The 15420-nt window shown below is 45.1% G+C and overlaps 1 protein-coding gene across 2 annotated transcripts; it reads right to left on the bottom strand.

Annotated features, from left to right (window-relative positions):
* Positions 1-2617: 2617 nt before the first annotated feature.
* On the bottom strand, positions 2618-13809 carry LOC125521700 (disease resistance protein Pik-2-like). Of its 2 annotated transcripts, XM_048686757.1 has the most exons (3): positions 12896-13809; positions 3988-6047; positions 2618-2971 (listed from the first exon to the last, which is right to left on the bottom strand). In XM_048686757.1, the coding sequence occupies exons 1-2, from the start codon at positions 13777-13779 to the stop codon at positions 4007-4009; spliced, it is 2925 nt and encodes a 974-aa protein (XP_048542714.1). In that variant the 5' UTR covers positions 13780-13809; the 3' UTR covers positions 2618-2971; positions 3988-4006. The 2 variants fall into 2 exon arrangements, with proteins under 2 accessions (XP_048542714.1, XP_048542713.1); XM_048686756.1 differs by lacking the exon at positions 2618-2971 and having other exon boundaries at positions 3814-6047.
* Between the last annotated feature and the right edge of the window lie 1611 nt (positions 13810-15420).

Genomic DNA, 15420 nt, shown 5'->3' with positions numbered 1-15420 from the left:
GCTACGCTTCGTGTACGGAGGCGCCCCCTGTGCGTACAGTGCCCCACGCTGGCTTGCACCTGGTTGGGTGGCACAACATGTGCACCCCATCTGCGTTAGACTCCACGCAACGCACATCAACTGGATAACCGATGTACGCGTCGATGGCTGAATGCCACTGCGTCCGTATTGGTTATTCGCGTCCCTGATGCGTCTGCAAGGAGTCTGGTCGCACGCGTCTGTTACGTCCGCCCGCACACCGTATCGACCCCGAGTATAGCGCCCTCTCCAACCGAGCAACAGGCTGCCGCGGCGCCGCCCCGTCGGGCCGCAGCGTCGCCGCCCTGTGGTTCTTCCCGTGGCTGCATCGAGCCGCGCCGCTGGTGCGTCGCCCTTTCGGGCCGTAGTGTCACGGCACGTGATCCCTGCCGCCGCCCTGAGACCATTTTCGTGGTTGCACTAGTAGAAAACGGAGTTTTAAAATCGGTTCGTAAGGGTCTTTAGTGCCGGTTCCATAACCGGCATTAAAGGGTGGACACTAAAGGCCCCCCCTTAGTACCGGTTCGGCACGAACCGGCGCTAAAGTGCCACTCCCCCAGCCTGAGCACGCTTAACTTCGGAGTTCTATTCCCCCTACATTCTAAGTCTGCACTTGTTGTTTTCCTGACAAATGTAAGCTGTCAATCCTATTAACCCTCAGCAGTTTAGCTTGAGCATTAGGTCACACGTTTCACCGTTTGAGTTTGAAATTATTATTTTTAAAAACAGTAATTATTTAGTAACACTAATATTTCTTGAATAAATTTGACCATAGTTTGACCACAGTTTGACCAGATTTGACCAAAATTCAAAAAATTGAAATAATTATTTACTAACACTAATATTCTTGAATAATTATGTAGTAATATTAATACTTCTTGAATAAGTAGTTTGACCATATTTAACCAAATTTTTTAAAAAAACTAAAATTTGACCATAACTTTTTTCCTTTTGGAATTTGAGGATTCTAAAAAATTGCAAACAGGCCGTAGGCGGTCTCCATTGGATGCTGATTTTCGTGCTGAATTTTTTGATATATTATACGTTTTTTTCCGACATTGTATGCAAAAGTTATAGCCATTTAACATTTTCCCTACACTTTTTGCAAAACATGTCCAAATTTAAGTTTTCAAATTTTCCTAACTAGTAGATGTAGTAATATAACTACCTCTCGAAGGATTTTATTTTTTGAAGTTTTTATCATTTTCTTTTGATTTTTTTCAAAAATGAAATGGCGATACACGTGGGGGAGGGGGGGGCGGTAGAGTTTGAAAATTGCCCTATAGTGCCGGTTTGTGTCTGCAACCGGGACTATAGGTTAAGACTCTTTAGTACTGGTTGGTGACACAAACCGATACTATAGGTTAGACCTTTAGTACCGGTTTATGTCACAAACCGTCACTAAAGGGGCTCGTGGGGCCCTGGCCTGATGCCAGCCTGCCACCACCCCTTTAGTACCGGTTCGTGGCACGAACCGGTACTAAAGGTTCATTACGAACCGACACTAATGCATAGCCATTCGAACCGGCACTAATGGTCACATTAGTGTCGGCTCAAATACAAACCGGGGCTAAAGGGGTGAACATTTGACCCTTTTTCTACTAGTGTTGCATCACCTCGCGCGCTGCCGCTGTGTCGCCCCTTCGGGCCGTAGTGCCACGGCCCGCGGTCAACCGCCGCACCGAGGCCGTCCGCTCCAGGACGTCCCCGAGGCTGCACCGACCCTCGCGCTGCCGCTGCGTCGCCCCGTTGGGCCGTAGCGAGCGTGGCACGCGATCCCTGCAACCACCCTGAGGTCTTCTCCGCCGTCGCCCCGACCAGTCCACCGCTGTCCACGCGCGTTGACTTTCACGTGATATGTGTCGCGCCGCCTCCCTTGGCGCGGGAACGTCACCGTCCGCGCCGTTCTTCGTCACGCTGTCGGGTTCATTATCGCCTACTTCGAGCACCGCCGCTGCACTCCTTCTCTAGCCGCCGCCGCCGCCTCCTTAGGCCACCGCCGCCGCTGCTCTTCTTCCGCGGCTCCACGGCGACTACCTCAACACCGGCGACCCCTGACTCGACACCGACCACGGCGTTCTTCGCACGACTACCTCGACTACGGCTACACCACCTACGCTCTCGGCAACATCGACAAACGGCACAAAGGGCTACCGCTTTGCTTGAGCAACCTCGTCGGTTTCCACTCCAACCACGCCTTCCGCGATGCAACGACCATTACGACTGTGGGGGTGTGTCCACGGCTAGCCTTCGGATTCTTCTCCAGTCTCACCGTCTCCGTCGCTACCGTTGTGACTGCGGATGGGTGTTGAGTATCGTGATTATTAGGAAAGACGAGATAGACTAGGAAATATTCCGGCTTGCCTTGTACTCCAAGTAGATCATGTACTCGTATATATATGCCCACGAGGCTCAAGCAATACAACGAACTATTCCACCAAACTTTGCTCTTCCTTCTAACATAGTATAACAGCAGCGGCACGAACTTGTAACTCACTGAAGCATGCTGACCAAAACACTGAAGCATCTTCCCTGCCGCTAGTGACCTGCATAACTAACACCATATCACATCAGCATGTTAAACGACTAGTAAGATTAGAGACGACGGGGAGCAATCAAGTAATGGTACTAGTTGGTAGATGAGTAGCTATAGCTTACACACTTCACGAGCGATGTGGCGGAGAGCATACCGCCACTTCGCTCGAGTTGTAGAGCATGGTTGCAGCACCGTCAAGTAGTCACAGCTGATCTCGTGGAAGCCTAGATACTGGAGGGACGGGAGGAACTCAATGCCAGCTGGGACCTCCGTCATGTTGCTGTAAAACTCTTCCAGGCTTGCCATGGCACCTTTGCCGTATCACTAGCCGATTCAGATTAGGCAGGTCTCCCAGAGAGAGAATCATTAAATTGGGAAACCAACCCGGGAGAAATGCCCTGCTCTCCGTTGTATGCTCTAATGAATTGTACACTCGTCAAATTTGACATCCAAGAAAGGGATGGCAAAGGAATAACAGGGAACGGTCTCAAGATTCTCCTCTAGAAATATTCTGAATGTCATGAATGCATCCCCAAATTAATTGATTGATGAATTAAGAGGTGTCGCTCCGGTGCAGAAAAGATCGAGCGCGCCAATCTACAGCTGGACATGGGCCGCCGCAGTCAGGAGTGACGCCAATTAGACGAACTCCAGCTGCTCGGCAGCAGCCTGAGGCGAGCAACGCCAGTAATCCCTCGGCAGATGGTGCCCAACCCTGCCATATGTACTGCAACCGCTCAACATCACCCATCAGGGTGTGAGTGCTTCAGGGCTCGTTTATGCAACCAGTAATAAGAAACCTTTTTCCAGACTGTTGGCTGTAATTATGTCAGAGAACTACTTAGAAGCCTATGCGTGTTGACTACTTGAGTGACCAACCGAAAACTTGAAACCGAAAAATAGTGAACGCTCTCAGGCACATCAAAGAAAACAAAAGACAGGTCTACAGGGGCCTACACGTGTTGGATTATCCTTTGTCAGAGGTCTGTTGTTGACACGGAGCAACAGAAAAAACATGTATTCAGGAGTGACCTTTAAAATGTGTGGCCAATGAACAGGGATCAATAATTAATCTGTCAAAAGGTAGCTAGCCATGTAAATAAGCCTTACTTGGGAGTCAAGTAAACCTCTCTACATAAAGAGAGAGATGTATCAATCTAATCAAGCAAGAATTAAGAAGGAAATCCCTTCCCTCTTGCCAGGCCGTGGGCAAAAAGGCCCCCGGCCGGCCCTCTCGCGCCCTCCTTCTAGCAGCACCATAACAGATAGTTTGTTTTTGTTTTTCCTAGACCACAGTCCAAATGCTCCAAATTTATTTATTACAAACCACAATGCTTAAACTGCTGGAAGCTCCATCTTTTAAAACACAAGAACCAACCACACAAGAACCAGTGACCAACAGAAACAGTAAGGGTAACAAACAACAAACTTACAGCAAGCAGAGCGACGAGGTCAGTCGTACTTCACTCCAACTGTGAAATGATTGGGGTGCCTCCCACTCTCCGCCTTTAGCAGCTCCAGAGTCTGGTCCAGCGCAGGGTTCCCTCTCTTACCTGCGAGCTGCACCTCTTTAAGGCTCGTCAAGTGCTCAATGCCGACAATGCTCTTCTCACTCCAGTTGTCGAAATTCAGTGAAAGTTTCTCGAGCTTTGTCATGGATCCTTCCTCGAATTTGTAGACTCTGGGCATTTCCTGATCACAGGTCCCTCTGAGATTCCTGAGCGCCGGAAAGTTGTGCGCAGTGCGTGCAACCAACTCTCGGCCAGTGTAGCAGTTCCGCTGCATCCAGATGCTCTTCAGGTTGGGCAGCTTACACAGAACCCCAAACAGTTGGTCATCGATAAAGTGTGCCCATGACATGTGAAACTCAACAAGATATGTGAGCGATTCGACCCAATTGGGCAATTTGTCAATGCCACCAGCGATCCTGAGGAATCGGAGGAGGCGTGGCGGCGAGGGGAGCTCAAGGAGAAAGTTCAACGCATTGGCCTCATAACTCATGGTGCCCATGTCGAGCGACCGGAGAGAGTGCGTCTTGCTCAGGGACAGGGCAAGTTCTTCAAGAACCTTGGGACCATTGGGCCGCTCACAATCGACGTAGATACTTAACCTTTGCAAATTTTCTAGTTCACCTACCTCTTGGGCAACCTCAACAGCATCATCTTCTAGCAACACCCAGCCCACCTCCCGCAGCGCCTTCATTTTCCAAAGACCCTGAGGTGGCTTCCACATGGTAGACCAAACATCCTTCTGGGAGAAGAACAAGCGCTCAAGTTTCTCTAGTTTTATCAGAGTTTCTGGAAGTCTAGCAAGGCCGGTGGCACGTACATCAAGTGTCTGCAAATGCTCCAGATCACAGACTTTTGTAGGCAGCACACTGATATCTGTACCTCTCAGGGACAAATACCTTAGAAGGTACATCCGACAGATGTGGCTCATATGCTTGTTTTCTACACCCTTGCAGTCTTCCAGGTCTAGTACTCTCAGCAGAGTGAACTCACCCAGACGATCAAGCAGCTTGTTCCCTTCGAGCTGAAACATACTCAGTGATCGGACATGCTGCACATTAATGTCTTTTAAGTCATTCTTCTTAACCATTTTCTTGGATGTAGATTCCTTGGTTTTCTTGGATGGAGAGTCCTTGTTGGATGGAGATTCCTTGGGCCTCTGCCCACCAGCATGGACGGAGAGGCGGCGTATTGTGTCATAGGACATCCCATCATACTGCCCACCTATCAGGCTGACAAAGTTGGCCTCCAAGGATTTGGACACCATGACCTCCAGCATCAAGTCATGCACCCGGCATGTCTCCACAGCTCCATAGACATGGCTGATTATTTCGCCAGCGGGATTAATCATGCCCCTGCTCACCAGCTCTTCATAATAGGCTTCTGCAACCTCCAACAGGGTCATCCCCCGCTTCTCCTCAACCAATCCTTCGGCGATCCATCTGTATACTAGCCGATCCTTGTTGATGAGAAAATCCTCCGGGAAAATACTAAGATACATCATGCAACCCTTGAGGTGATAGGGCAGGTGGTCGTAGCTGAGTGTGAGTATCTGCCTCATCCCGTCAAGGGTGGGATTGGTATCCATATGATAACTAATTGATTTGCAAACTCTGTCCCACATATCCTTGTGCTCCGCTGATTTATAGCTGGCCAAAAGGCTGCCGATGCTGACAATGGCCAATGGCAGCCCACCACATTTCTTGAGAATTTTGTTCATTTCATCTTCCAGCTCTGTGGGGCAACTGGCATCCTTGGAGCCAAATGCTCTGCTGAGGAACAACTTCTTGGAGTCTTCTGAATTGAGGGGCTCGATGTGATAGATGTTGTCTCCACAAATTTCACTAGCATCACTGCATGCTACGGCCACGGCCTCTATCCGAGTGGTCACCATGATTCTGCTGTCGAGGTTGTTGTCTGGCAGCGTGGGTCGGATAGCATCCCACGCTGCTATTGTCCATACATCATCAATCACAATGAGGTACCTGATTTCGACATAAGTATGCCAGTGTTAGAGAAGTTTTACGAGCAAAAAAGAAAGGAAATTACCTTAAAACGTCTGACATTTTAGAGAATATACAGTAGTTATACTTACTTTGAACTTTGTTGACTAGTATTTCCACAAGCAAATTTAGATTAACAAGGTGAAAATACTTGTGCAATACACTGTTTTGCAATTTCGTGATAAAGACAAGTTCCAACACAAGTTCTACATTGATACTAGTACGAATAAAGTGCAACTAAAACCACTCTTCCCAGCTCGGAAGTTTCATATATAGCATTTCAATCTAATTAAATCTTACAGTGGTAGTTGGGACCAGAAATGGATCAAGCATGGCTGGCGTTGCAGAGCACACACACAGAGAGAATGTTTTCCCATCCCCAACCGCTTTCGATTCAATCGATTAATTTGGTTTGTCCAGCATATCAACTCTTGCAGAGCAGAGATTCACTACTCCACTTGCCTCAGATGAAAGCGCAGATCAAAACGGATCGAAGCAAATCCATCCCTGTCTTGCGGTTCGAGTTCTAGCGCAGTAGCAAACACCACCAGATCAAAATCGATCCAGAAACATACGTACCTGGCAGAGGAACAGGGGGCTCGCGGCGGCAGCAATCAGGTTGTGTTGGGAGCTGTGCCGCCGCGCCGCTCCAGCCGCCGGCACTAGATGAAGTATCCCATCCCATCCAAAGAGGAAAGTGCTTTTGGTCGGGGAATAATCACAGAGAGGTATTAAGGGGAATCTTGATCCCAATCTCTGGTTTTCGGCTGTCTAAGAGCATCTCTAGCACACTATAGACACCGTATCTGTGGCCTGACTCGTAAAAAATTTACCGTGGCCTGAAAAAAGTCCCTCACCGCCGCTATATATACGGTTTCACCTCCCGGATACGGGTCAAACCCTATCCGCCTCTGCCGCCGCTCCGTCATGATTCCCCTTCTCCTCCGCTCCAATTTCTCGCCCCATGGATGGCTACGAAAGCGGGGGATGACGAGGAGCGTCGCCGCCCCCGTAGATCCGACGCTGCACGGAAGCGGGGGGCGCGGAGATGGCTCAACCACGGGAGCCTGCCACTGCCTGCGTTCGAACACCGTAAGCTCGCGGTCCGACGCCATGCCTCATCCGGCTCCTCTGCCATGGGGAGCTCGTCCGCGGGCGCCTCGAGCTCGTGGCTCACTGCGGTCAAGAGAGAGCTGGAGGAGCTCGGGCCGCTCGCCGTCAAGCTCGAGGCCGACGCGCTGTCGCGTCGAGGAGTAATCGGCCCCGAGGACTACCTCCTCTGGGGGCAGGAGGAGCACCTAGAGCGCATGAATTCGCCCCGCAAATCGGATCTACAGCGAACTGTAAACCAGTTTTGCGGGTCGGTGTTATACGGGCTCTGCTAGAGATGCTCCAAGAGCACCTATACTGGATCCCGTAAAACGGGTCATCTGACAAAATAATCGTCGATTAATGGGACGAGAACATTTTTTTTCATCCCAAATAGATTTCACAATTCATCCCGTAAAAGAAATTGCGGGAACTTGCATATTCTGGTGAAGTAAATCTTTAGTGAAGTATTTTTACTCCATTAAATTTTGATGGACCTTAGCCAATATAACGGAGTAAACTTACTCTTAGCTCATACGCTTTGTTGAACACTTCTATGCGTCTCCACGGCTAGTGATTAGCATTTTTTTCAAACATACTTTTTATGTGTCCATCATTTGTACCCCCATTCGTCTCAAAATAAATGACAGAGGGAGTATATTTTTTATACATTAGGAACCTTTTTATGCATGTTAATATTTCCCAAATACATTATTAATATTTTTAAACTTATATTTTATGTCTACTTTTCTTGGAAGCACTGTACCTTTTCGTTATACATCATGACACGTTTAACATTTTCCAAATATGTGGTTAACATTTTTCAAAACTTGCACTTCTTTATGTCTACCTTTTCCATACATATTCTTTATTTTTTGTATACATCGAGAACATTTTATATACACATTTAATTTTTTTGAAATAATGGTTAACATGTTTTAAGACATGTATTTTGATCTGTAGTTTTTTTCATACACTTGGTACATTTTTTGTATACATCAAGAACATGACTTTATACACATTTATCATTTTTAAATACATGATTATCTTTTTTAATTCGCTACGTAAAGTGACTTTATAATATATATCACTTAGAATATTTTGAAATCTAAGTAAAAGTAAAAAAATTGAAAATAAAACGAAAGAAGAAAGAAGCGCTAAACCCTGTGACCTTGCTGGCCCGGCCCATTCTGGGAGGCTGCTTATAGGCAAGGCTATTCTAGGTTCGCAAAAGCTATTTCTCGCTTTAAGCAAGGGAAATGTTTGGGTACGGCCCGCCGGCTGAGCGTTCGGCCGGTCGCGTACCACGTTGGGTTTGACTTAGGTTGTGCGTCTCCCAGCACCCTACGCCAGACACATGTCCAGTGGACCACACGCGTCATCCTATCTGTTACGATCTGAAGAATTCGCCTTGTTCCTTCCGCACTTATCGCTCTTATCATCTCCTCACACCCCAACTTCCCTCGTGATAGATCAGTCTGGGCGCCGTTGGCACCGCACGCTGATGCAAATTCCCCTCTCTCACCTCCATTCCTTTATCCCTGCCTCCCAGGAGCAACCGAGCGCCGGTGTCGGAGCGGGGACCGGCGCCGCCTGGTGCTGGGACAAATGCTACGTGGTGCCAGGACGGCAGCTACAATACTCAAGACGATGGCGAGAAGTGCTGTAACCAGTAGCCACCGGTGCTGGAGTCGGTGGCGATAAGTGTCAGAGAACTACGGCGACCGACGTTCAGGGCGAAAAGTGTTGGAGATCCGGCGAGTTTTTTGCAGCAAGCAGCCCTGATTTTTGCTACCATCATCTTCACTTTTTGCTGGAACCAGTCATTTTTTTGCTACCATGTTGTGTGTTTTGTTGGAACCAATGTACCAATCTGCTACCACCATCTTCAATTTTTGCTGGAACTATCGCAAAATTTGCTACCATCAATTTTTATTTGGTGTAACCAGTGTACCCATTAGTGCTCGAACCAATCAAAGAAATTGCTACATGTCTTTGTTTGGTGGAAACAGTCTACCACTTTTTGGCTATGACCGTTTTGAGTTTTGCTACTATCCGCGTTGTCAATTGTTGCATTCATTTTTCATGACACGCCGACACCCGTGACGATGTATTTTTGCTGCAACCGTTGTAGTTTTTCGCTACTATGGTGTTTACAATTGATACATCTGGGGAAGGCCATGGAAATGTTGCTACAATGGCGACCACACGCGGCACCGGCAAGCTTTATTTTTCTGGAACCGATCCTTTTTTTGCTACAATCGGCTGATTTTTTTCTGCTACCGGCAACCTGAGGGAGAGTACAGTTTCTTCTACGATCTTGTCGGAGGAGGTGCTGCGACCTGCAACCGATGCACACCGAAGCTGCGCCCGCCGCCACCAGAGTTGCGACCGTCATAACGGGGAGCTGCAACTACGGGGACACGCTATTGCATGCACGGAGCCGCCCGAGAAACACAGGAAATGACGGTGGTGAGGGACGGTGACCGCGAGACACGAGCGCCTGCTGCAGGCCACGACAGCAGCGTTGCGTTTCCATGAGGAAGGGGGAACCGAGATCAAAAGAGGAGCGACGATGCACTTTTCTTTTCTCTTACGAGACCCAGATCAAACAGATCAAATTTGCTGAATCAAATGCTTAATCATCTAACTGTTCGGCCGACGCGCCGGGGCCTATCAGCGCCCTTTAAGCAAGATGACAACTTTTGCTCTTGCTAAAGCATTAATTGTAATTGGGCCGGCCCACTATATATTGCATATATCAACAAAAGAGGAATAAAAAGGGCGCTGTCAGGGATCGATCCCTGCACCGATGGTTCAAATGCACAATGCGGTTTTCACAGATTTTTCTTTTTTTTCTTTTTTTTCTTTGGCTTTTCATTATTCTCTGATTTCTTTCTTTCATTTTGTTTCTTTTTTTTTTTCCTTTATTCTCATTCTTTTTTGCATTTTGTTTTTTATTTTCATTCTAGATTCTAATATAGATGATCAAGATTTTTTCAAATACTTGTTCAACATTTTTATGTACATGATCAATATTTTTTCAAATACTTGTTCAACATTTTTAAAATACTTATTCAACATTTGCATATACATGATCAACATTTTTTCAAATACTTGTTCAACACTTTTTAAATACTAGTACAACATTTTTAAATACTTGTTCAACGTCTTTTATATACACAATCGACATTTTTTTCAAATAATTTTTCAACATTTTTTAAATACTCATTCAGCATTTTTTAATACTTGTCCAGCATTTTTAAATACTCGTTCAACAATTGTTAATACTTATTCTACATTTGTCAAATACTTGTTCAACATTTTTAAATACTCGCTCAACAATTGTTAATACTTATTCAACATTTGTCAAATACTTGTTCGACATTTTCCATACTTATTCACAAATTTCAAATACTTGTTCAACATTTTTAAATACTTGTTCAACATATTTAGTGCTTATTCAACTTTTTTCAAATACATATTCAACATTTTCAAATACTTTTTTAACATTTGTCAAACACTCATTCAGTGTTTTCAAATACTTTTCAACATTTTTCAAATACTCATTCAATATTTTCAAATACTTGTTCAACATTTTTTAAATACTTGTTCAACATTTTTCAAATACTAATTCAACTTTTTCCACATACTTGTTCAACATTTTAAAAATATTTTTCTAGAGTGTTTTTCAATATATATTAGAATCTTTTAAAGTGTAGAAAAAGATAAAGCAACAAACATAAACATAAAACATAAAAACCCAGAAAGCAGGGTATGGTTTTTCGGGCAAGTGGGCCGGCCCACCTCCCCTTCAGTGAGTCTGGAAGTTAGACTTGCTCAAAGTGACAAATAGGGGGCCACTACGTCTCGCTAGAAGCCAGACATAGTGTGCTCCTCACACCTCGTATTTCACTTTCTTTAGTGGCTCGGCCCATGTAATATCTCCTTACATGAAGCTCCAAACCAGTTTTCTGAAGCTTCTAGAAGCTTTAATCTGTTTTTATGAAGCTATCAACCGGTTTTTCTTTTCTTTGTTTTTACCAGTTTTTTGTTTGGTTTACTTTCTTTTCTTATTCGTTTTCCATTTTTAATTCATGATTTTTTTCCAAATATACTAACTTTTTGAAAATTTATGAACTTTTCTCAAATTTGTGAACTTTTTCCCAAATTCATGAACCTTTTTTGAAATTCATGGAAATTTTCACCTTTTTTTTCAAATAGTGAATTTTTTTAATTCGTGATTGTTTCTTAATATGTGAACATTCTTTGAATTCATGATTTTGTTGAATTTATGAACATTATTTTAAATTTATGAACCATTTTCAAATTCTTGATTTTTTTCTAGAAAACCGGGGTTGATTGTTTTTCCAGAACTAGTAGCTCTGGTGTTCTTTCTGGCTTGTGAGCCAACGAGCAGGGAAGTGACAAGCTACTGCCCTAATGGATCTGGCCTAGTGTGCGCTGCAGATATTATAGCGACTACTTGGCGCTTGAAACGCCGAGCTCTCCAAAGATATGGCACATGGGAAGAAAGGGAGAACACATTGATTGGGTGGGATCTACTACCTTTGTCCTTGTTTATTAGTCCCCAACATAGTTTGGGTCAAAATTTGATCACATTTTCCGTTCATTTTGTTCCTAATTGTCTTCCTCCTTCATATAGACAAAACTATCACCTAAGTAGGCCATAATCCCTTGTTATACTTTTTTTTTTGAGAAACCCTTATTATACATTCTCTAACAAAGTCGGAACGGAGTGAGTACTTCAACATAGGCTTCAACTCATGTATTTGTCACATGTAAAGGGAAATGAAAACCCAGGCATTTCTTGGACCTAGATTCATCCTGGCTCTATGTATACATTTTTAGAAAATCTCGATAGCAATTAAAGTTGGGTCAAACACGACATAGGATTGATGAGTTGATGATTCAAATTATATGTTATCATAGATTATTACACTCCTAAAATCTTATATTATCATGAAAGATTAATTGACACTGCACTCCTAAAATCATATATTATCACATACTTTCTCTGTTTTATTATCATAAATTATTACGTAAAATCTTGTTTTATCATAAATTATTGGTTTTTTTTCTAAAAGTGAAGATTTGCCAACTTTATGTTAGCCAAGTTTATAAAAAAATATGTGCATCTACAGTGCCAAATAAATATCCCTATATATATTATGAGACACACTTTCTTATTGTTGTTATTTAAACTTGGTCAAACACTACATTGTTTGACTTCTGCAAAAATCTATACACACTACATGTTCATAGAGGGAGTACAACACGGAGAACTGGGCACACTGGTTTTCTTATTAAAAGTTAAAACTTTAAAATCAAGCATAATAAATTATGACCAAGTGTTTAGAGAAATTATCCAGACCTACAATACCAAATATATACGAAAAGAAATGAATTTAATGTTATGGATTTGGTAGTCTAGAAATTGATTAATTTTTCTACAAATTTGGCCAAATTTTCAATTATTGACTTCAAAAAAATCTAATACACCACTATAGTTCAAATGGAGGAAGTACTGGCAGCTTTAAATATGCATTGGCGATCAGAGTTAATTTCTGTACTACATCTCAGATCCACATATTAATTGACGCACACTTAAAACTCGGTAAACATCAAATGTAAGACATTTTAGATCACTGAAGGATATTTCTTTACCGAGGGAGTAGAAAGTAATAGAGTAATGTTGACATGCATGTGTATGTGTGTACCTCTTGTCCTTGAGAAGCTCCTTGAGCGTTTTTGCGAGCGTGTCCAAATCCATGTGGTCGATGTCACCCGCGGAGTCTTCTTCCTTGATGCCTTTCTCATTTCCCGCCTTGGGCTTGACGATCTGCTGCAGCACGCGCTTGAGGAGGCCCCCGACGTCGTTCCTGCCGTCGAACGCCTGGGACACGGACACCTGCGCCTGGCGTTGGAACTGTGTGTCCAGCCGCCGGCACACCTCCATGGCCAGCGTGGTCTTCCCGAGCCCGGCGAACCCGACGATGGAGAACACCCCGAGCTTCCGCTCGCCGCCTTCTTGGAGGTCGTCGTTGCTGTCCACGGCGCCCTTCACCCTCTTGGCCAGGGTGCTAGCCTGGTCCGTCATGCCGACGAACTGGTCGGGGTGGTTGGCGGCGCGCAGCGCACGCGCGGAGGCAGCCGACCCCGTGGAGACGGGGGCCAGGTGCGGGGAGCGGCGCAGCGCCTCGCGGCTGACGCCGTACCGCGCGTGGCGCTCGCTGATGATGACGGCGCGGGCGCGGAGGGCCTGGACGTCGCTGCCGAGGCGGCGGCGGAGGGAGAGCGTGGTGAGCACGCGCCTTACGCGGGCGAGGAAGGCGTCGCTGAGGAGGCAGCGGATGCGGAAGACGTAGAGGTCGACGCAGTCCTCGGCATCGTAGGCCAGCTCGCGGACCTGCTTCATCCACTCCCGGACGAAATGGTCCACGGCGCTGTCGTCCGCCTCGGACTGCATGCGGAGGATGGCGTTCATGGTGGCCAGCTCGTCCCTCAGCTGGGCGACCTCGCTGCCGACGCCGCGGAGCTTCTGGAACTCCGACCCCACTAGCTGCCCAAGGTTGCCCACAAGGGCCTGCGCCACACCCTCCATTCTTTCCCCCTCTCTCCCTCTTTCTCTGGCTAGTTTCTCTGGAAGGGTGGCATGGCAATGGCCTTTTGTTGTTGGATGTCGGGACGGGACTAGTAGCTGTGGATAGCTACCTAGCTTGATGGAAAAGTGATAGATACTCCCTCCGTGAAGAGAACAATAAATAAGATTATCTAAAATACTACTCCCTCTGTTCACTTTTATAAAACCTCGAAAACATTCCAAATAATGTACAAAACAGCCTATTTTAAGTTGTCTGAAATGACTTATAAAAGTGAATGGAGGGAGTAACATATATAATACTATACACAACGAAGTATGATATGCATGATACTAGTGCAATATACTCTCCACGATACTAATGCAATATACTCTCCACTACAAGCAGCCTTAGGTGATTAAAATACTTCCACTGACCAAGATGATTAACTAATGGTGCAATTTTATTGGGAGTAGCATATGCATCCGGTCCACAGTAACCTCGATGATCGATGTGCGGCATATTTCATATATAATATGACGTTCTTTGTACTCCGACCGCTAGTTTCATATATGTGTTGTCAATTTTGAAGGGTAAGACGACCCCTTAGGCTTAGCAAATCATCGTTTATCATGTACTACCTTTATCTAAATACATAAGGTCTAATACGTATTTATTAAGCTTCTGAGTAGTTTTTTTAATGAAACGTTCTCTGATGCGTCCAATCCTGCACGTGAATCTCAAAGCAGTGATACATGTGGCAATCCCCGTGGGTGCACCATTCGCTGCCATGCACCCTCCTGAGCGAAATACATAAATGTTCGCTCTTATACATCATCTAAGCGAACATCCCATGTGTAGCATGGTACTCTATTTGATGTAGCATGACAATTACTTAACTATGTATGACAACTTCTCAACTTCTCTACGTAACATCTTGGAAATTACTTAAGTATGTATGGCAACTTCTTTGCATAGCATGGCAATTCGCCCTAGCATGCCCATTTCTAAACATAATATAATACATGAATCAGCCTCCCCCCCCCCCCCCCCCCCCCCCCTCGAAAAGGAGATTAAAACCCCATGACCTGCATCTGCATCAGTCGATGTGCGGAATAAACTTTATGAAATCAACATAGCAACCATCTGACTTTTTAAGTGAAAAAGGCCAAGCCAATAATTCGATTATAAGGTTACATGACACACTCAAATATCCTATAGTAGACAGCGTTCGGTGTTTTGCCAGATTTTCCTTCATAAAATCAGACCGCTGTCTAAGTACTACATGAAAATCTTTATTCTTAACGGCATTTTGATCTTCCAAATGTATTTCTTGCGGAGAACAACCACGAAACCGAGTCCCTCTCATGCAATTCCTCTTCTATTGCCTTTTACCATACAAACAAGGGCTAAATCTCCCGTAGAGTCAATTGACAAACAATAGATAAAGAATACATTACTAATTTTGAATATGTACTGCTATGCTATACGGTGCAACATGAGATGTGGCTAGATTGAACACTCCTTTTCCACAAAGAAAATTACTAAGGACGTGGCATTTAAGGAAGATATGTAGCGGGTTTTCAGAAAGTTGTCTATTTACTAGTCCTCTCTTCAACGGTGTGTGTGTGTGGGTGGGTCTTGTGGGTAGCCAGATCGACCGG

The sequence above is a fragment of the Triticum urartu genome, chromosome 7, assembly GCF_003073215.2.
Source record: "Triticum urartu cultivar G1812 chromosome 7, Tu2.1, whole genome shotgun sequence".
In the NCBI taxonomy this organism is placed as follows: Eukaryota; Viridiplantae; Streptophyta; class Magnoliopsida; order Poales; family Poaceae; genus Triticum; species Triticum urartu.
The sequence above is the reverse complement of the archived record's forward strand: the minus strand, read 5'-3'. Positions and strand labels throughout refer to the sequence as shown.

Excerpts from the sequence above, each read along its gene's own strand:
- LOC125521700 (XM_048686757.1), bottom strand. The coding sequence starts at position 13,779 with ATGGAGGGTGTGGCGCAGGCCCTTGTGGGCAACCTTGGGCAGCTAGTG. Across the intron at positions 6,048-12,895 it reads GAGCTTCTCAAGGACAAGAG|GTACCTCATTGTGATTGATG; the intron begins GTACACACATAC and ends TGTCGAAATCAG.